Source organism: Athene noctua, chromosome 5, assembly GCF_965140245.1.
Source record: "Athene noctua chromosome 5, bAthNoc1.hap1.1, whole genome shotgun sequence".
Taxonomy (NCBI): domain Eukaryota; kingdom Metazoa; phylum Chordata; class Aves; order Strigiformes; family Strigidae; genus Athene; species Athene noctua.
In genome coordinates this window covers 19,936,026-19,958,887 of record NC_134041.1, presented here as the reverse complement: position 1 = coordinate 19,958,887, position 22,862 = coordinate 19,936,026, and the positions used below count along the sequence as shown (strand labels likewise).

Genomic DNA, 22,862 nt, shown 5'->3' with positions numbered 1-22,862 from the left:
TCAAGGAATGAATGAGAAAACTAAAATAAAAGGTATCACCAGTTTACAGAAAGGTGATTTTGACAAATATTATTTCTGAAAGATTCATAAAATTGTTATCCCAGAATTGTTATCCCAGATTCTTACTCCCCACATTTAAGTGTTAGTTTATGCTACCTTTCCTTATATGAAGTTAGTAAATATAGCAGAAAAAAATAGAAGAGTAGGCACTATGTTAAAAATCTGGAATATGGAAATGGTGTTTAAATTCCTAATTAACAAGAAGGTCTTCATAGCTTTTTCATACAGAAACATTTCTCAACACCTGATTTAAGTTCAAAAAATCCCCTAACTACTTGCCCACTAGTAGAAACATCAAATCAAGGTAAAATGTAATGTATTCTAAACACTTAAGATAAATATTCAGTTATGAAGTATGATGGAAACCATATACAGACAGGTCCCAAATAACTACAAAATTCCAGTTAGTAACATCCCCCAGAATCTAAGCACATGCACAGTAAATTGCTACAAAACCTCAGTCTGGTCACTTCAAGAAAGACAATACATGTAAGAGAAGAAAATAATGCAAATTTCTGGTGACACTCAAGCCTAAAGGAATATACTGTCTTTTCCTCTCCCCGTCACCCTTGCTTTTATGGACTACTGTTGAACTAATGGATGGGAACCAAGTTTGTTCTCATTCTTAAGGTATTAACTGGCAAAGTAAATGAGATTTACTGCTGCTCCAAGCGATCTTGATTTCTGTTACATAACATGTCATTTGACAATTACAGCCTCAGAATGATATGCATCACGTGTTTTCCGATCAGTGACTGACAATCGTTAATAGAGTGTTGTAGACATACATAGGCTTTTATAAACAAAGTTATAGAAGAAATTTTGAACTTATTCCAATCGGTCATTTAAGAAAGATTTGGAGTCAAGAATTTTATCTGGAGGAAAATAAAAGCTATCTGAAGCAAAAGCAGACTGAAATATTTTAGAAAATATGGAATGAGAAAGGAAATTAAAAAAAAAAAAAAAAAAAGAGAGAATGTTACAAGCATTATTGTGCTTTCAATGTGAGTGTACAACCTCACATGGGTTAAAGTAATACAGTAGAAAAATTTGGTATAATCCCTAAACAAAATTCAGGTAAGCAGGCTGCAAACTGGAGGAATTTGTGGATTTAAAGGTGAGAATCTTTTTCACCAGGCTGCAGAAAACAACAGACGTCCTCCTGGAGCCCACACGCCTGCCTTCCTGTTGATAGTGAACACCTGACTGCTTGATAACTTCAGCCCAGCCCTCTTTTCTGACTTGCCTCCTTGCCTTACCTACATGAGGAATGCTCACTTTCAGTTTGTACCTACAACATAACATTGTAGATGGGGACTTAAGGAAATGACAGCCCTGAAAATGAACAAAGTCAGCAATACCTGGGTCAGATCCACCATTCCATTTGCAAACATGATGCTCCCTTAACTGCTTGTTCAGTTTGAATGCCAATTTTTAAAAAAGATTCCTAGAAAATCTAAGAGTCCAAATGCTCAACAGCAAGGGAAAACATTATGTTCATTTTAACAGGACTCTTGCTTCCTATAAAGGCTTGCTATAATGGAGAAAAGTGTCCCTACTGTAATAATATCATATTACTAAAATTAGTAAATATTAAAAACACATAAGAATTAATATGAGCTGTTTATACTCTTAAATTACTTGCATGTTTCTCAGTTTAATGTTTTATTTTAATAAGGGGGGGTAAATTCCTTAGTTGAATTTCCCAGTGATGATATTAGCTCTGTTCTCTTTTGTACATTAAGACAGTCTGTTCTTCAAAACTATATGCTATAATAATGGCAGAATTAATTGGTTGAGTTTTGCAGTTGTATCACATCAAGATTTTCAAGCCATTGAAAATTAATAGACTTGGCTTAGTGATTTAAAAACAAAATTTGTCTCAAAATCAAGAATTCTATTGTAGGTACAGAACTATTCTCATGAGCTCAGCTTCCAGGTTTTGAAGGCATTGTGCTAATGACACTGTTAATAGAGCATGTCTGGAGAAGTCAGACCAAAAGCAGTCAGATAAATACACTGAGATGAACTGTATGTCTAAAAGCATTTTCTTAGGTTTTATTAAATCAGAAGTCAAGCAATGGGGGGGAAGCTCTTAGCTTAATACACAGTACTGCAACAAGGAGAATGACTAGTTGAATGACTGTCACTCTTGACAGTCTACAGCTAAATAATACTGATTCCACATGTGGATTATGTCGCTGTTGGAGATATTCCTGTGAATTTTTGTCTTTAAATTATATCAGTTTATTTTTGTGTCTGGAAATACCCATATAAACCATGATGTAATACATTGGGAGTTACCCTTTTTTGTTAAAAATAGCCTTTTTAAGAAAAGAGAACAAAGATGTGACTAGTAGTTGTAAACAGAAGTAAAAATAAGGAATAAGTAAAATCATGCAGCAAATAAGCAACTGACACAAAAACACTAATAAAATCAGGCCCATCTTTTCTATGCCTCACATCTTGTATAGCCATCTATACATTAAAAAGTAGGTGTATGACACTACAGAATCAAAATTGCAAATTTTGTATTCAAAATTAGTAATGGATGGTTTGTATAAGCACTAGTGTTTCTGAGAGCATGTTGATTACAAGAGGGAATGGTTAGTAGGCATTTAAGATAGATCAGTTTAAATTAGGATCCAGCATTGCATTAGGACATGACAAAGAGTGTCCTAATGTGCTGAAAAGCTACAATCTCCAAACTTCCCTCTTTCTCACATCATCTCCTCTGCTTCTTTAGAAATCCTGTGTCTGTCTCTCTCATTGACTTTTCACCTGCTGCTGCACCTGAGAAAACATATCAAGCAATATTTCTACTCCAAAAAAGCACAAAAGGGAATAGTTCAGTTGGTCTTAAATAAAGAGACCAAATGGAAATCAAAACCATAAGTTTTGAAACAAAATCCTAGCACACAGTTCTGGTGCTGATTACTAGTGCTGGCTAGAGTCTGAGAAAAATAAAGCAAGATCATTTGGTTCTTCAAACACATTAAAATAGGTGATGTAGAACTTCAGAGTATCAGGATCAGAACACTTGAAATGGATGTTTTGCACAAAGCTCATCTGTCAAGCTTAAAATGGCATTTAGCCGTATCTCATTGCTACCTATGTTAATATGGGTACCTACTTGGGAAATGGAAAAGAGCTGGTGCTTGAACCAGGTTCTACCACAAAGTAAATGCAGACTCATTTAAGTGAGACCTAAAGATTCCTTCCTTTTTACTAGTACAGTGCATCCTTACTGGTGGGGGCAAGTGAAAATGCACAGCTGGATACGTGCATTTTTATCACATCACAGAGACACACTAGACAACATGAGGCTTAGGAAGTCTGCAACACACAGTCTGTGTTGTATGATCATACCCGGCTACCCTGCAATGGTTAACAGCTGGGAGTGGAGCTATTTCATACCTGTAAATTATCATGCTCTAAGAATTTAACTGTGGATATAAGCAGGAAAGCTTTGTTTGCAATTCTAAACCTGAATTGCTGTGGTATCCGCTGAGCTGGCTGTCAGAAGATACTAGCTTATGATTCCATTGCAGAGAGGTACTGGTTTTAGGAAGAAAACAAAATCCATGTATGTATGTTTTAAGTCTGCTAATGAGGCAGATAGTATTGCTGACAGATGCAGGTTTTACATGCATGTCTAAATCTCATATACCTTGAACCTGATTTTCTTCTCCTTTCCATTATCAAATCAATCCCATGAAGCTTAAGCTGTCATATAGCCGGTGTAAGCAAGATTAGAATATGTGTCCTCTTAATAGGGTTGCACAACTACATAAAGATTACAAATAAATGCAAATGAATTAGAAGTAGGTGGTTTCAAACTCAATTCCAAGTTCCCCAGGTTCAAACTTGTCATGAACCACATACCTTCAAATTGTAAGTCTAGGTTGTAATTGAAAAATCTTCTGACAATCTCTCTGATCTAGAGAAAATGTGTGCTTCTTTAGGTAACTTTTCATCTGCCACAGCAGTACATATTTTAGCGTTCAGCTAGCAGTGTAGAAGGAAAATCTGTGAACCTGAAGTAGGACAAAAGCAATTCACTTATAGTTGCTGTCTTTCTTCTGATAGCACCACTGAAGGGAAGTTACTAAAGGTTTGGGTCACTCATCTTCAAATAAAAGACACTTGAAAGAAGACAAAACAAAAAAAAAGCCTTTGTAATTTTTCTAATATTTGCAAGAGCAATGACAAAAATACTTACAAAGCTAGAGTTGAGTCTCTGGGTATATCCAACTCAAATGTATTTTTTGCAATTAAAAGATGTCATGAAGATAAAATGAAGTCTCTGGACAGATAAATATTTTGAGTGTGAAGCTGGATTTATGATGAAAAAAAAATGCTAATATAGTTAGATCTGTGTAACTTTCCCAGCCAAGGGATTTCTGGACAGTTGTCTGCATTATTCCAGCCTTGTTGTTATAGGTCAGCTCACTTGTCTGGCACAAGTAAGCTATACAGGAAAAAACAAGTTAAGAATAGATTTAATTAATACATATTTGTCACAATTTTTCTTATATTAATTACTCCTGTGTCTGAAAGCAAATTATAGTAAAAAAATTTCACCCGGAACTACTGTTCTGAAGGATAAATAAAGTTATGGATACAGAAATAATCTAATGTTAATTCTATGTCATTGTACTTAACAGTATATGTTTCCACTTCTGTACTCCTAGAGACTACAGAGAACTGAGAGAGTTGGTGGAACAGACCTGAAAGAGATGGAGAACCCACCTGGGTGAAGGCAATTAAAAACACAACTAATAGGGGAATTAGTTGTTGAGAAACAACGATGAAAATGTGTGGAACACAAGCCGTATTTGCCAACTGATCAAGGCAAAATGTAGAGCTATTATAGTACAGCTATTATAGACACTAACGAGAGTGTCAGTTTAACTTAAGAGCATTTTTATGTGCAACATTCCCTTTTAAAAGACTTTTCTTTCAGAATTAAATCAGGGCAAGTTATGAATGTAAATTACAGGTGCAAAAAAGGAGAGATGGCAAAAGAGCTGGTCCCCTGCATGCCTTTCTCAAATGGGAGTCTACGCTTCTGATCACTGGCAAAATAACCAAAGAGGCAGAACAAAATTTGCCTGTTTCCTTCCTGGCAGCAAGAAAATATGTTTCCCTGTGTACTTCTGTTAGTTTCTTTCAACTTTAATTTCTTATATGCCATCAAGTCTAAGACCAAGAAGTTGTCTGACTCCTTCCTTTCTTTCAAGTACATAAAAGCGTTTGTGAGGCCAGTATTTTTTGTTTGTCAGATTCCTGGTTCAAATGAATCACTGAGCAATGCATTACTCAATTCATGGGCAAAGCAGCTCACATTTATATTCAGAAAGTGTCTGTGTTCTAGTTCCTAGTGCTACCTCCTTTCTTTCCTAGAAAATGGAAGTATCATAATCATATGCAGGTTTATGAATTAGCACAAGCAATGAAGGAGGAAATTCTCAGTGCATGCTTAATCCAAAAACCTTGTTTCAGAATCAAAACTGTTAGTTGTCTATTTTGCACACCACTACACATGACTTCCCAATTAATTCAGTCCGTCTTTTCAAACAAAGTAACAAAGAATAAACACACACTGAACTTTGAGTGAGTTTGGGGTTTGGACAAGAATCTATAATCATAAATATTTAAAACAGAACACAAGTATTGGAGACAGCATTTCAGATTCTGGGGACATAGTTTTGGACTTGACACAAGATAGCAAGTCTGGATATAAGCAGAATTGTGCAGTAAGAGTTCACAGACTGTATCAAAAGAATTAGAAAGCTGAAATCCAGCCAATTCTGACCTCGCTTACTGGAATTCCACCTCCCCCATTGAACAACTGTCTCTGCCTGGCAGTACTATGTGTTTGAAAAGGTAACACTTCGGGTTCAAATTCCTCCTGAGATTTTAAAATTCCAAGGTGATACTATTTCAGCTCAAGCCTCTGTTGTATGTCAAGAGGTGCCTATGCTGAGCATACCTCTCAGAATACGAGGAGAGAGGGAGGAAAGGATCTTGTGAAACATTTGAAAAATGCAGATCAAGATTTTGTTTGCCTAGTCAGAATTTGTTTTAATTGCAAGACTTTGAAGCTCTTAAAACTCCATCCAAGTTAATAAAAAAATAAAGTAATATTTAAGATTACATAAGTATGAAATCCCATCTTATTTTCTTAAACATCACTCAAGGATTTATGAATTTGTAAACTCATTTCTCAAGTTGATAAGCACCATGTTTCTGAAATTCTTACGTCTCTATCATGCACTTTTAATTCAGTTGCAGTTTTATTACACGAAAAGAACGTTAAATGCCATTCAAGTCAAATATAATGATAGAAAATGCGTTTGGCTTTATTTTTTTAACCAGATCTCATAAATAACTTGCTATGCAGTGATTTAGAAGCTATTTTGGAAATGAAGAAGTACTGCACAATAACATCAGTTGTAACTTAGAGGCCTTAGGAGAATACTATAGTTTGTCCTACTCACTACAGCTTCTGGATTGTGGTGATGATTAGACCTTTCTTTTGAAGGGATGTCTTCTGTGCATCCTGTTCAGGTTCTCCATGAACACTTTGTTCATCTGTGTATCTATGGGCAATACTCAAACTGTAATTCTTCTAGGACATGAATCCCAGATGGAGAAAACAGCTAATGGCTGTTTCTTCATAGGGAGGGCCTGGAAAATTAGAGATTTTCCTCCTCTGCATGTTTTTATTCCACATCACAGTATTCATCATCAAAGTAGGTTAAGCAGCCTGGTGTAGGAGCACACTGAATGTCAAATAAGAGTGGTTATGTGGAAAGCTAGACTTCAGACAAGAATTACCTACACCTCAGCTGATTTCACTAGTGTCTTCTGGCCTCATCAATAGAAATGTCGCATTTATTTCAACATTTAAATAGACTCATCTGACTTGCTTTAGATGTCTATAATAGGAAAACATGGATTACACCTTAGGAATGAAATTTTTCTCTGCTGACTGTGAAATGAGCAGAGGATGACTAAATCAGTTAGAGACATACACAGAACTGATGCTTACATTTTGACATTTCATTACAGGAGTCAAATTCTAAATTTCTAAACAAATTGCCAGAGCTCTAAATCAGCATAATGTTTGCCTGCACGTAGCAACATGTATTTTCTGTCTTAAAGAAATACCACTGAAGTGGACAGGAAATGTGATCAGATTGTTGCTAGCTGCTGAGCAGACTTCCAGCTCAGAGGCATTAGCCCATGTCAGGCAGCGCAGGTTTCCTCTCCTCTCCCAAACTGGTTGGTGCCTGAGTCAGACCAGTTCTCATTCTTCTGTCACATCTGCACCAAGGCTTGGAGAAAGACCAGAGGCGACAGCAGCAGCAGTTCCTCACTTCAGTGCTTGTCCCTTGTCCATCACACCCTTCCCCTGCCAACCTGATCTAGCTATTTGGCATGTTGTCTTTCTGCCCAGCTTTCAAATTTTCCCTTCAACTTCCTTCCCTCAGAATGTCTAGCTTGGTAAAGGTACCCTATCTCCTCTAACCACACAATGCCCCCCAAGACTGCTTGGTAGCTTGATCCATGCACATCCTTCTGCTCAGGTTCTACTTCCCACAACTCTGGTAAACGGGTGACCTCCTTCTCTCATGCCACAGCATGCAGCAGGACATCTAAAAGCCTAGGGTTAGTGAACACTGGAATATCTTACTGAAAATTGGAATAATGTAACACTGGTCAAGCTGGTTAGGCTGGACAGGGTCTGGAGGGTTCCCCACCTATCTCAGGTATGGGAAGTCAGGACAGAAGAGGTGTGAGTGAGAAGGATGGGCAGAAGTGGACACTGAGATCATTTATTCATCTTTTGTGACTAAACCACAAAGAAATTAACTGGAATTAGAGCCTAAAGGTGAGTGAAAGTTGTATATAAGCACCTCTTTCCTCTAAACAAGTGAGTATTGTTTCTCTTTGTAAAGTCCTTTGGAAATCAACTGTGATCTTATAAGGTCACAATCTTGAAAATCTAGTTACACAAGATCTGTATTCTACACAAAGTTAAAAGCATGCAAGGTTTTTGGCTGACGTAATGCTGACATACAGCTGTATAGAGACAGTGCTGAAATTTGATCAAAACCAAGACAGGAAAATTAGAAGGTGTATGGATGGATTTTAATGAAGGTATGCTGATAATTTAAAAATCCAGGGTTTTGTTGCACCTTAGAACACACTATATGAATTCTGATGCAGACTCTGGTTGAATATTGGCTATTACAGCTTGGTCCATAGGCATTTATTCTGCATTATGAGACAACTGATTGCTTGCATCTACGTATGTGTCAATCATGAAAATTAAAGGCAATTAAATATGAAACTTCCCTGTTAGTCTTCTCCACCGACCTATATTTTCCAGGTATAAAACATTATACAAATCAGCATCAAAATAAAACGGAGTCAGGTAACATTGTAAAATGCATCTCTTCCCCTTAATTACGTGATAGGTTCTACTAACCGTTTCCCACCTTTCCCGCAGATCTAAGTGCTAAGACAGCTCCCTCTGGAGCTCGAGTACTAGACGAAAACACAGCACGCAAATCCCTGCCTCCAAAATCTCGGTTTAAGTGCTTAATAAGGCAGCACTGTGAGAAAGAGCAGTATATACATCAGAGGCCGGGGAGCCTGTCGCAAAGGCTGCAGGCTGAGATTCAGAAAACCTTCTGTCACAGACAGATTCTCTGTTACCTGTGAAAATGGCATCCCTTTCCAGTGTAAGCTTATAGGAAAAGGGTTAGCAGGTCCCTGGTTTATGGGAGAGGTGAGGTATAAATCCCTGAACACTTGAACCTTATTTGCTGTCTGAAATGAGAGATGACAGGGGTCACGTATGTGTGTGCACCAAGTGAACAGACGACATGAATTAGCTGAACAGTTGTGTCAAACGTTTTGTGTCGGGCAGCAAGAACTGACACGTTTAGCCCTTCCGAATGTACAGGATCTAAGTTAATTGACCCAACATCCCCTCCGTGGGCCCAGCCGCCCTGTAGAGCCGTCATTTCCGAGCCGGGGTGAGGACAGTACCCCTCGCCCTTGCCAGCCAGCCAGAGGTTTGCAGTGGATGAAGGTGATTGTGGAGCGTTGCCCAGTTTCACCACAGTTCCACCCTATGGCCAGGACACGAGGGGTGGCACAGGTGTGTGGGGACACGGCGGCGGGGAGGCACGGGCGGCGGGCAGGGCCGGCTGCGCTTGCACATCCAGGTGGGCCTGCGCCCGGGGACACGGTGCCGGGGCTGGAGCCGCCCCTTCCCTCCGGACCCCCCTCCTCACAGCAATGCCGGTTTCCTCGAAGGTCTCCGGCTCTCTTGCTCAACCCGGCGATGCCTAAACGCTTGCGCCAGCGCCGCTCCTGTGACCCCGTTCTGGGTCACACAGCCTCCGCCGGCTCCCTCTGTCGTCCTCGACGCCGTAGTCCCCGCCTCTCCCACAGAGATATAAGCCGGCGTCTCCCCCCCCAGCCACGCCGCGATCCCCACCGGGTGGCTCCCCGAGGATGCTGCGCGCCGCCGGAGGAGGAGGAGGGGCCCTGCTGCTGAGCGCCCTGCTGTGGCGCCTGGGCGCCGCCGGTGGGTCACGGCGGGCGGCGGGCGGGGGTCGCTCGGGGCTCGGTGCCCCTGGCAGAGCGGCGCCGATGCCGAGCAGCGCCGGAGCCCGAGCAGCGCCGTCCCGCCCGGCCGCTGCGGCGGCGGCGGCGCGCGGGGCCGTGGCGGGAGGGCGGCGGCGCGCGCCTGAGGGCAGCGGCGGGCCCGGCTCCGGCCGCTCTCTGCTTCAGCACCCGGGCGGCGGAGGGCCGGTCGCCGAGGGCCGGTTTGCGCCGGGGCGGCGGGGGGATCCTTACCGCCCGTAGTCGGGTCGGTGCCGGGGGGCAGCGGGGAGTCTCGGGGGCCGGCAGCTGGTGACCTGCAGGAACAAGGAGGGATCCGCAAGACGTCTTTCCCTTGCCCTCAGTTCCGAACTTGTGGGAGAGGCAGAGAAAAGTGGTGCCTAGGAAATCATCAGGCCATCGCTCAGTGAAACGCTTCGTTTCCAAGATGTTACAGAGGTCGTGCGGGGTTTTCCACTCCGGCTTCCTCCCAGGCGGTTCCCCGAAGCAGCGGGAGCGGCTGCAGGGGCGGCGGGCCCGCGGGTTTGTCCGGGGTAGCCCCACTCGGATGTAAGCGTGGAGGGCGACCAACGGGTTTTTTTAAAGACTATCTTCCCAAAATAAATAAATGCGGAAACTGGGATCTAATGCCTTCTGCGGCAGATACAGCCGGGATGGTTTTGAATTATACAGCATTTGTTTGGTGCTTGGACATTCTCACGAGTACCTTCAAGTTTTGTAGCTTCTTCGGAGGTCTTGGATGAAAAAGGAAGCATTAGACAGAACTCCAGACAAGTTATCTCAGCAACCTAGGAGTTATAAGAAGGAAAATAATTTTCTTCTCATATTTCCTGCTTCTGCCAGGACACATTTCCTTTAGTAAGACAAGCATGAGCCCCAAAAGAACATTTCCAAGTAGCAATTAACAGCAGCTGCTCCCTTTAACTAAACAGTGACTGCAGGGAACCAGGAATTATGTATATGACTGACGGCACTCTTCTCTTTTCTCTATTTAAAGGCAATCCAGAACTACCAACAGCAGTTAATATAACTTGGTCTTCAATCAATTTTAAAACTATACTACAGTGGCAACCCAAACCATCAGGTTACTTCTATACAGTAGAAATACACGGGTAAGTAGATAACACCAAGGTCTGTCCATTAACAGCAATTGAAGAAGATGCAAATAGAGTGTATTTCTGAGACTGAATGTAACAGAACAAGAGCCCAAACATGAGGATTTAGGAAAATTGCCAACCCATCTGTTAATACTTCTTTGTATCCGACTAAAAGAATACCTGATTCAGGCTTCTGGTTTTGCCCACTTCAGAAATGGAGAGTTGAGGTTTAGATCAGTATTTCAGTTCTGGGGTTTGGCACAGGCCAGTTGCACCGGAGATCTAGGCCAGGATATTTTGAAGGCATTGACACCCAGTGTGACATACCATGTACTAGATAGAACTTCACCTTTTTGTCTTTCAAGGTGTCTGGACTGAGTCTTTTGTCTTTACTCTTGGGAGGTGTCTGATAAATACGAGTCTACATTTTATTCTAATTGGTGAATCACAGTAAATGAGTAACTTGTCTTGCTGGGTAGGACTAAAAGTTACCTTTGTTCGTCTACCTCTGCTGAGACTTCTTATGTCATCACGTTTTATGTAAGCTATGAAATACTGTGGACATAAAAAGTAGCCAGCTTATGTGAAGTGTCTAATGCCTCTTTCAATACTGCACAAAAACTTCCATGAAGTTCAGTAATAAATCTATGCTGTTCTTAGCTCCCATATTAATTCATAGACCATTATTAAACATGCCCCAAAGGGAAACTGCATCATCAACTCTCTTACATATTAGCGAATATATGGTACTGTAGTTTCCTATGTCTGTAAAAGTAGCATAGAAATGAGAGCTTTCTCATGACTAATGGATGAAATACCAGTGCAATGGCCTAATGTGCTCTTTTATTCTTTAAGGGAGTGATTAAATTAATAGACTTAATAGCAGAATGAGTTTTATGAAATTTATTAATCTGGGATTTCTTTCCAGCCATTTATTCTTGCAAAAAGTTGGTCTGTCTGCCCAAGATTCAGTATAGATTCAGTTATAGTTCTGATATGGAGGCACTTCAGACAAGTTGCTCTTACGGATGAAGTGTGCTTAAATGTTTGCTTTCTTATCTGTGTACATTTACAGAGCACATTTTTTTGATCAGAAAGATCAAATCTCATCTGTCCCTTTTCACGGCATCTCTAGGACACCATCGCTAACTGCTCTGTGACGTGATAAGAAATCTGGTGAAGTGAGAAGGGTGTTCGGTGACTCTTAAATAAAACTTGCCCTCCTTGGATGAAAACTCATTTTTTTATATTCCAAACAGTCAGCACTCTTGCTCTTTCAGCTGAGACCACACATTTTTTTCTTTTCCTTAGTTCACTCACAAGAACAGGGAAAAGAATTGAAGCAGTAATATCTAATCTGTTTTTCCATTCCTCCTTACTAGGAAGTAAAATGGGGAATTAATAATAATGAAATCAGGAAAAAAGCGTTAAGTAAATGAACCTGCTTTCTATCATTTAAAAACCAATAGAAGTGCATGGGTCATGTTTTCTGTCAATATTTTTTCATTGTAATTCTGCAGTGAAAATTGCTGCTACTGTCTGGTTCTTAGTGATATTTGCATCTGCATATATGCAAACACAAGTGACATACCTGAGGAGACATTGTTGTCACATTGAACAATTTATATTGGTGTCAACAGAGCTTCCTAGGACAGATGATGTTTCTTAAGGTAATAGTTTACAGATGCATCAGGGATAACTGTTTCAAAGTGATTTATACATCTTATATTTTTTTAAGAAGTCAGCTGCAGAAAAATCCAAAATCAAAACTATTTAGGGTTTCTATTCAATTCATATAAAAGACTGAATTTTTCAAACATGTATCCAATAACATATTTCTGTAATTAATATAGCTCAAATTTGATTTACTTGATTCTACTTTGAATTGTGAAATATAGATGTACAGGGTAGGCGGTTTTGAGGTTTTTTCTTCCCCTTTTCAGCATAGTATACCCGCAAGACTGTTCGACTGGATGAGGGAAATCTATACAGTTTGAGGGAAAAAAAATGTTTTTTAACATATCTAACTATGTAGAAGTCTGGTTGGAAAGTGTTGACACTTCTTTCTTCCTCTTTTAAGACAGATATCGGACACCAAAAAAAAATGTATATTGACAACAGAAACAGAATGTGATGTTACTGATGCACTCAGGAACGTAAAAGAGACCTACACAGCACACATACTGTCTGTAACATCCTCGGGGATAGATAACTTCGAAGAACCACCTTTTGCAGCCTCTGAAAAATTTACACCTTATAATCAGAGTAAGTAGGATTGCCAATTAAGTCTTGTAATAAACTTCCTTTCAGGCTTACTTCCATTGACTTAAACAAGGTTTAGATCAGGCCTAAAGGCTTTTCCCATAGATTCATACAGTAGCCATACTGATATCTGAGAAGAAGACATTCAGGCATAAAGCTTTTCCTGTTGTAGGGGAGTGTGTAAGATTTTAGTTACCATTTGTTTCTCCCTGCAGGGAGCTGATCATTTTATTAACATTGTATACTAGATGGAGATATTTGTTAATTATCCAGGATTTCACTGTATAATTTTGGCTCTGTAAACTTACAATAGATTTGAGGAGGGAAGGGAGTAGAGGGAGGAAGAAAAAAAAAAGCACGTTGTGGAGAAAAGATGATGCCAGTTTTTTAATTCTACAAATGCTTGTTTAGCTGTTCTCGGAAAACCGGAGATACAGAATTACACACAAAAAGGCTCCAAACTGGATGTTGTGTTCCAAGATCCACTTACACCGTACACATTTCCTAATGGAAGTTTTCAAAGTATTCGAGATATTTTCCAACATGACCTGGAATACAAACTCTATTACTGGAAAGATCAAAGTTCTGGAAAGGTAAGCTCTAACTCCACTTGTTACATATTCTGTAGCCCCATTATAGCTACACAATTTCTGTTTTACCTTAAGAGCTGAAATTTTTGCAGAGAATGCTTTCCTGAAATACTTTTTTTTTTTCCTTCACAGAAAGATGTAACAACAAAAAGCCATAAATTTGAAGTAAGCGTTGACAGCACAAAAAACTATTGCTTCTACATACAGGGAATCATTCCCTCCCGCAGAGAAAACCGTAATGGTCAAGAAAGCACTGTGCTTTGTACCAGTGTAGGAAGAAATATCTTAGATGGTAGGTATTTGTTGAAGTTTGTCATACAGTCTTTAGCATTCTAACAAAAAGGTACTTCAATTCTGTGTATATTTTTATACCCTTTTAAATTGTGATGCCTAAATTATAAACTAAACTATGTGCTGTATAAGTGAGAGAACCTGACTGAATATGGAAACTCATGGGAAGAATTCACGTTAAGTAAGAGACCACAACCTTTAGCCAGTTGGGGTTGGATTTAGCATTTTGCTAAACCTTTTTCATTAGTTTTAAATTGTCTGAGTTAATGACTGCTCACTGAGGTTGCAGATCTTAGCACTAGCCTTCAGATTCATTTTTTTTGTTTTCTAATTGTCTTCCTCGGATCCTTACAGTAACAGGTCCCATAGTTAAGTGCTTGAAGGATCAGCTCTAAAACATAGGAGCAATGGCAACCTACATAACAGGCATTTCCAGTGACTTGTAGTTTGAACTGAACTTCAGTTACTATCTCAAAAGCAGATGATGAGACTATAACTTTCTTTACATTACAAGGTCAGAGGCTGGCAGATTAACAACTTTACTGGTAAATAAGTTAGTGTGTGATTGGTGAATCAGCCAGTCTAATTCCAGACAAACAGTCTGGGTAACACTTTATTCAAGATAAAGTCATCAATATTTATTAAATAATATCACATTGCTGTACTGTATCTTTCTTCTCCTCCAGATAAGAAAATTTGCACTCTAAATAGAAAAATTTTTCTAAAATTGGCAATTGAACTCTTTCAAATTAACTTTCTTATCTAAATATATATTTTTGTTTATCGCAGTAGTTGATTTCTAGTAATCTAGTACTGATTGAATTGAAATCTCTGCTGTTCGTGCTTTCTAGCTTCTAACCTAGAATAAATTTCCACTTGGACTTAGTTTCACAGAAATAACGCAGGGGTAGGGGGAATGGTTTGACTTATTCTTGTGGTAGTAGCATGGTATTTTAGTGCACTATCTAAATTAGATTAAAAATTAGTGTGAACCAAGTGAAATAAAGCTTTGCCTCAGTCCAACAAACTCATGTTAAAATTAATTCAGTTCACACTGAGGTGGTCACTCCACTTCTGTGATACTGTAAAATACAGAAAGCATTTTTTAGTTCAGTGGAGTGGGTTCTTAGAGTTTACAGCACTGTGACATTATGGCTTCTGATAACTGAATCTTGGATATTTTTTTTTTCCCTCCCCTACAGAATATGGAGCAGAGGTGTTTATCATCATAGCAGTGATAGTGATTGCAATCATCACTCTTGCCATTGTCCTGTCAGTGATCCTGTGTAAACGCAAGAAAGCAAAAGCTGCAAGAGAAAAGGAACCACTTAATGGTGTCTAAGAAAATCTGTTGTGGAAGTCCCAAAGCAAGAAAACTGAAACCGAAACAAAAAACGTAGATTGGGTAATTTGGTGGAGATTTTTAGCCCCTCTGATACAGGAATTTTGAAACCTGAACTTTATGTGGATTCAAAAATCTGTTAAACAGTCACAGATGAAAAATCCTGATATTAGGAAGCCACTGAGTCACTAATGGCTGGAGGCTGGAAGAGTCTTCTGGTGATCTGTTACAGTAGCCTAACCCTGCTCATACACTCTTCCCAAGCTCCTTCTATTGTCCTCTCTGAAACAGGTTTCTAAACTAGATGGACCTTTGACTTGACAAGGTACAAGCATTCTGAAAGTATGGCCTTATGGAGTCAGAAGATTTATGGTACTTGTGAGGGTTAAAAAACACTACATTTTAAAAACATGTGTCCTTTACCTAACTAAAAGGACCACTTTTCTGTTTCTGTGAAACGATACTTGTATTTATCTGACTTTCTTTTAACATTATTAACTGGTGAAATGATCTGTTAGTTCAGATGTGACAAAGATGCTACTATTATTTCTACACTTCTTGGATAAAATTAACTTGGACTACTTATCTTTGGAGATAGACAAAGGTAAACAAACTGAAACTACTGTACTGGCAACTTGTAAAGAACACTCTTGAAGTAGGTAGCTGCTATCCATCTGGAAAGCATATCCAGATTACACTACACCTAGAGTTATACAGATAGGGTAATCTGATGGTTCCAAGTAAGTGTTAGAAGAAATACTTTGCAGTTTCTGAGTCAGTAGTAACTCACTTAATGCAAGCACTGAGTAGGTAGCAGTATTCACTGCATCTTAAACATTATTTTTAATTAAACAGTTGGTGAATTAATAGTTTACATGGTATGGAATCAAATCATCTTGGTGATGGGATGTGGAGGTACCTATTTTAATATTTATTTTACAAATGAGAATCTAATTTTTATAGTGGTGATATCTGTATTTATGGTAATTTATACTTTTCTAGTGAAATAAAGGTGACTGGGAAAACAATACTTCCTTTTTCGTTTTTAAATGAAGCACAGTATTCATTCCAGAACTAAAGTTAAAAATGCATTTAGCAAATTTATCTTGCAATTGCCAGAAGTCTCACCAGGACCCTGCAAAACAGACTACCAGGACATGTACTATCTGCATGAGAAGCCACCATTCACAAACTGATGAAAGGTTTTGAAGAGTCCTGAGCTGCTTTTCAGCTGTCTGCTGATAGAAGCAGTTATTCAGTGTTTGCATTCACAGCTGCCCACTCTAAGGGAAAGCATACTAGGCATCTCTTTGGAGGTGTCACGCAGGGACTCTCATGGTGGTGCCTGTACTGCTTGTGGTACTCATGTACATTCAAAGGCATCATGGGGCCTGGCCCCGAGATGAGAACTGCTGCAATTAATGTTGGTACCTCCTGCTGCTGCTAACGATGGTGGTAGGTGCACACTCATACACAGAAAATTATAAAGAGAATGGAAAAAAGTGCATCTTGTAGTTGGCACTGATTTGCCATATATCTCAAAGCTTTCAGAGATTTCCACTGCATTTATGAGAAGCAATAATATCAGATAAAATGAATGTCACAATCTAGCATTTTTTACAGAATTGTATTTCATGTTTTCCATCTCTACTGTATTATAGATAACTTCTTTGGATTAAGAGTCTTGTGAATGTTTGAGTGTGGTTTATAGGCGTTTTCTATGGTTTTTTAATTCCCTATTTTACAAGAGGAAGAAAATAAACACCACCCCCACAAAAAAACCCCGTTTACTTAATATTGTGCAATAAATGCTTCATGCATTTTCTGCTGATGTGTAAGCCTTGTATGGAGAAGGAATCTTACAACAGCAATCAAAAATATAAGAGCACTCGTAGGAGTAAATTTAAAAACATTCCGAAGTTACCATCATTACTTCCCTTCCCTGTAATGTTCTGCTTCCTCAGCTTCATTCAGTGCCAAAATGGAAGAGCTCCTAGGAAAAGGGAAGCCTGTAAGATACAGCATAGCATTTATTAAACTAGACCATGAAGTTTATTGTCATAAGCTACATGTTATAAATCTTGCTTTGTTACTTAAGAGATTTTTGGCTTGTTCTGAATATGAAGGTTGTTTATATTGAAAGAGGGAGGATGGAGGGAAAAAGAGGGAGGAGAGGAAAGAACATGCATAGAAATGCAAACAATTGCCTTAAATGGCACAAGAGCGATCCACTACTGCACATGTTCTGGAAACCTGAAGCACTTCCATTCCCTAGCTGCGGTGTGTTATCCAGCAATGCTGAGCAACCAGAATCACGGGGCTCACAGATCCTATTTCAAAGAGATTTTCTGCTGTTTGTGGAGGCAGTTGAGAAAGGGGCTTTTTATTGCAAACTTCCAGAAGTATTATCCCTTGGGCCAGTGCACTGAGCCCAAGCAAAATATTTTACGCAGAGATTTAATTTTCTCATAGTATCAGGGTGGGAAAATAAGTTGTTGAATAAAGATATCATCACTAGGAAGAAAGACTAGATCCTATCTGCAACACACATGTGGCCAATTCAGCACTGTATCCATTTAAGGTGGAGCCAGACCCCCAGGAAACTGATGTGAGAAAGGGAAGGCTTTTCCTATGCACCTAAGTTCCCTGGCTTGTCTTCAGAACAGGTTCGTTTAAGCAGGTGTGTTCCTACTGATGATCCTGATGCCCCTATTCTGCTTTTCTCCTTGTCATCTGTTGCAGAAAAAGGTATCCAACTATTTAAAGTGGAAAAAAACATTTGCACAGTTCCCTGACACAACACTTGTGTTCTCTCTTCATACAAATGAATCTGTAACATTGTGTACTGTAATAAGCCCCTTTCATTTTACAGTACTGCTTTAAAATCACATTATTCTTCATGTAAATGAGTAAAGGCTGATGTTGTTATTCTGCTTTCCTGCTAGCCCTAACAGCATTACAGACAATGAAATTACTGCCATTACTTAAAATGAACAACTGTACAGGACTTCATAAACGTACACATTAGATATGGCAGCAAACAACTTAGCTAATCTATTTGCAGCAGACTCAGCTTTCCACTGTGAGAAGGCTGCTGCTGAGTGACATGTAATGGTAAGAATGTGATTATGAGCTTAACTTGGATCACTAGTTATGTGGCAACTCAGGACAAAGAGTTTCTGCATTAAGTACATGAGAATAAACAGCTATGAGATTGCCTTCTTGGTTCAGTTTTGTAATGCTGATTATTTTGCACCTTACTAATGATTGCTACACAATTTTAGAACCTTGGAATACACAGGAATAGGTGGGCTTTTAGCAGTACCAGACCCAAGAATGAACTGGGTAGTCTTCTAATTACACGGTATTTGTCCTCAAACAAATAACCACACTTTCCATAGTCTATGTTTGTCACTGAGGGAGAGAGAAGACCTGGTATTCATGTTTGAGAAAGACAGGAAAAATAAAAAAGAACAACCTGCTAGAAAAGGACAGAAGCAGGAACTGGCCAGTTGAAAATCTTTCCACAACCATTAGGTGTGTTGTTATTCACCATGGCACATGCTCTCTCACACAGTACACTCCTTCCTTCCCTTAACAGAGAGGAACAGACACAGAAATCTGCCCTTCCCTGGTTTGCTGGTGTGTGTCCTCCAGTGCTCTACAGCAGGACACTTAAAAAAGCTCAGGACATGACCAGGACAGATAACGCTGCAGATCTCCTCTTCCTTCCCCCCTATGATCAGAAATCTTACCGCCAGAGAGACTTCTGCTTCTTCTAGCACAGGCTCTCATGCAGCCCATATAGCCCATTCCAGTATCCCCCAAAAGGACCCAGAAGGAACATCTTTACTTGTAATTCCTCAGCCTCCAACTGTACCTCAATTAAGCAAGTTCATAGGTGATTTCTTCCAGTAAAACATGCCGGTGGGAAGACACATCCATGTTGATTGTTTCCAGGGCTTTTACAGCCGAGTCCTATCTCGTATGTCCAGTTGCAGGGATTATGCCCATTTCTTATCTTGTCAAAAGTTGTGCCCTATTAGTGACATATTTCAGCAATTTTCTCCTGTAAAAATCTCACAACTTTTGTGATCCTTACCTCCCTTGGCTTGTTTGTTGTTTCCATTCCTCTTCCCCATCACCTATTCATTTGCATTACCTTTTCTTCCCCAGAGATGAACCACTGTCTCATTTCTGCAAATAGCTGGTTGGGATCTGATTTAAATGCAAATATAGCACCTGAATAAATACATATCCCTTAATCAACATTCAAGAATATATTAATAGCATGGCAGCATTTTTTTACTCTTTACAGCTTCCCCTGGTCATCATAGATCAGTAACTTCCACCACACTCACTAACACTGCTCTGAGTCTTTCTCAGTGCACTTAATTACCTTTAAACATTAAAGTTTTTAGTGACTCATTTAAGCTAGCAATGAAGTTATTAATCTAAACTCAGAGAATATTCAGTTTCAGATCTGTTATCCTTGCTGATGCATTTTCTCCTAGTTTTATTTTCAAGTTTTCTACCTTATTACTTCAAGAAATATTTAAATAGCAAGTGCTCAGACATTGTTATATTCACAAAACTATTTCATCAAAAGAGGTTTAATTAAAAGCCATTTTAATCTGAACAGAGAAATGTTTTCCCAATGAGATCACAATACTTTTTAATTAGTTCTTCAGTAATCACGTAACTCAGTTAAAAAGCTAGTGTAATGAAAGAGCTAGAATGACAAGTGAGATATTAAAACCTACTCCAATAAAAAAGTACTCATTATTCCAGGGAAAAAGTTGTTTTGTTTTTCTTAGAGAGTGCATCCTTGATTAACACAGAACATTTTACCTCAGCTGCCTTCATACTTTATGATCTGTTCACACCAAACACATACGTTTCCACAGGGATGATAATCTGATTTCCCATCTTTCCACTTCATTCATAACATCATCATTTGCTTCCCTAAAGCATCAAGGGTGCAACCATACCATCCTATGGCACCGCTGCAGCTGTCACTATAGTAGCAGAACCACAAGCACCACAGATCTGTTCCTCCTCTGCTCTTCACACTGCTGTCAGAACAGCAACACAGCATGTACAATTTGTACTCTGTGAGACATCTCTACGGTATTAATTCTGCAAGTCTGTCTGGTGTTACGTTTCATGTGCCTAGAAAAGGTGACCCCAAGTGGCAAAAAAAGGCATAATTGGCATGTTTACAATCCAAATTTTCCTAAGTTGCTAATACAATGATACCCAGTTTGAATCTAGATTTCACCAAAATTTGAAGAAAAAAGTCATGTGAAATTTGTTAGATCTTCTCTTTCCTAATAATGTAGGACAACAGTTTGAACAGCTCAATGAGATCCGATAGGAAGGGTGGGAGCAGCTCTCTCCCTGAACGTCCCTGTCTTCCATTTGGTCCCTGCTTCCCTCTGCCAGGTTCTCCATGGATCTTGGGTTATAAACATACCCTGTTTTGTCCAGTTTTCAAGCACTGCTGGAAACAAGGCCCCAGTTAACAATCGAGCATGTAGTAACAAGTACTTATTTACCCATTGTTTGCACAATGGTGTTAAAGCCTGCACAAAACTATACTCCTGTCTCCTGACCAAGTCCTTCTTTTGTCCCTGAAAACTCAGGAGTAGCTCAGAATTAGGAGATTTCCACACTGAATGTTAAGCTTCTTATCAAACTTCTTTCCTCTGTAAGCTTCAAAGAGAAAACATTCCTCTTGCTGCTCTTTTAACTCGCAGGAATGGACTGAGAATGTCAGAGAAAGGACTGAAGTCATCTAGGATACTGCATGTGTCACAAATTAAGCTGTAGAAGTGCTGCAAGTTATGCTGAAGTACAAGCTATGTCTGGCACTGCAATAACATGTTATCTGTCCAGGGGCAAGGAAAAGAAAGGCACGAGTAGGAACAGCTGGAATGGAGCTGTGTTTGTAACTGGGGCTATTTTGGGCTTTACATGCTTTGAGTTCTGCTGAGCTTGTCTTGAAAAAGCAAGCCCAAAAAAGTCTTCTGAGGGAATGACATCGCATTCTAGAGGCAGTGACACATACAAGAAGTTGAAATAGGTCTCAGCTGAGAGGATGCTCTTCTGTACCAAGTCTCTCAAGCAGGTCACTAGACTATATAACAACCTCAGAGACAATAAAATATATGGTGTACACAGGAACTACTACTGTCTATCAGACCCACCTACTCAAGTACCTTCTATCCCAGCAGCATTGATACACCCCTGTGCCTTTGAGGAAGTTCACAGAGGTAACAGCCTAAGCATGAAGAGATTTTTGTGAACATTGAAGCACTAACCTCAAGCAGCCTTTCCAAAATTCTCTACTTAAGACTATTACAAATACAACTATTTTATTAAAAAAAAAAAAAAGAATCTAAGCTTTTAAATTATCTAGTTAGCATTTGTAGGTTAAAAAAAAAATGTCAGTATGTAGATTTAACCTTGGCCCTTAATTCCCTAGTAAGCTCCAAAAAAAAAAAAAACTTGCCACTGGTTCCTGGCTTTCCAGGGAAGTCCTGTTGCAATATATAAAATTGCATCTGAGTTTTAACAAGCCTCCAGCACATATGCCTTTCTTTTAACCATTATTTTCCCAAATATGCCAGCTTATCTGCCCCTTTATAGGTACTTCACTATTTTTCAGTTTGACTGTCACATTAGCAGCTTCTGACAAAAGCTCTGTTGCTTTTGTACAAATACATTCCTGCAGTAGAAAACCACAATAAAGTAAATAAACAAAGGCTAGCTTATTTTGGGGAGCATCATCACACTACTGACTTTGTCATGATTCACAATGATTAAAATTATTCAAATGGGCTTTAGTACCTGCTTGCACTAAACCACTCAGTCTAAGGGAAAGGATGTAGTTGGTTACATAGAAGAATGCCTCTTCAATTGCATACGTTGAGTGTCTTTTCCAGAGTAGTTTTACCCAAACTTTCTATAGTCAAGATTAAAAAATTATTGACTTGTGCCAAACTCTGAAGTTATTTTAATGCAGAAAACTTGCTTATGCATGTAGGTGGAGTTGCCTATTTCTATCTAAGTAAACCAATCTCAGCAGTCTTAGTTTTGTCTAGACAGCATTGACTTCATTTTTCCAATTCTGTTCTATTTTGGTGCAGCATCATGCGTGGATGACGTTTCCCAGAATGAGAGACGGGTGGGGAATAAGGATATTGGTTTGTGGACAAGCAGGGCAGGGAATGGGGCTGAGCCCTACACACAAGAGCTCCTTTTGCCAGTAAAAGCAATTGTATCGAATCTTCATGGTTCAGACTTGCCAAAGGCCACCAAGAGTGAAGGTTTCTAACCAGGGCAACAGAGATTGTGATTGTTAAGTCTGGTTTGAAAAAGATACATTCCACAGAAGTGGAGTGTCCAACTTCCCCTTCCTTCCTATTTTAAAATGCCAGTTGGACGATTACTCTTGCACTGTTGCATTCATTGCGGGATTACTGGAAAATGTCTTGAGTTTCCAAAGTCAATCCCCATGGTATTTCACCAGATATTTAGGCATATTGTTCTATTTAAACTCTGAATCTG

General features: G+C 39.4%; 1 protein-coding gene across 1 annotated transcript; it reads left to right on the top strand.

Annotated features, from left to right (window-relative positions):
• The first annotated feature begins 9,571 nt into the window (after window positions 1–9,571).
• Window positions 9,572–16,318, top strand: F3 (coagulation factor III, tissue factor). The gene is made up of 6 exons (XM_074906604.1): window positions 9,572–9,670; window positions 10,706–10,820; window positions 12,886–13,070; window positions 13,479–13,660; window positions 13,790–13,949; window positions 15,151–16,318. The coding sequence occupies exons 1-6, from the start codon at window positions 9,598–9,600 to the stop codon at window positions 15,288–15,290; spliced, it is 855 nt and encodes a 284-aa protein (XP_074762705.1). The 5' UTR covers window positions 9,572–9,597; the 3' UTR covers window positions 15,291–16,318.
• Window positions 16,319–22,862: the final 6,544 nt, after the last annotated feature.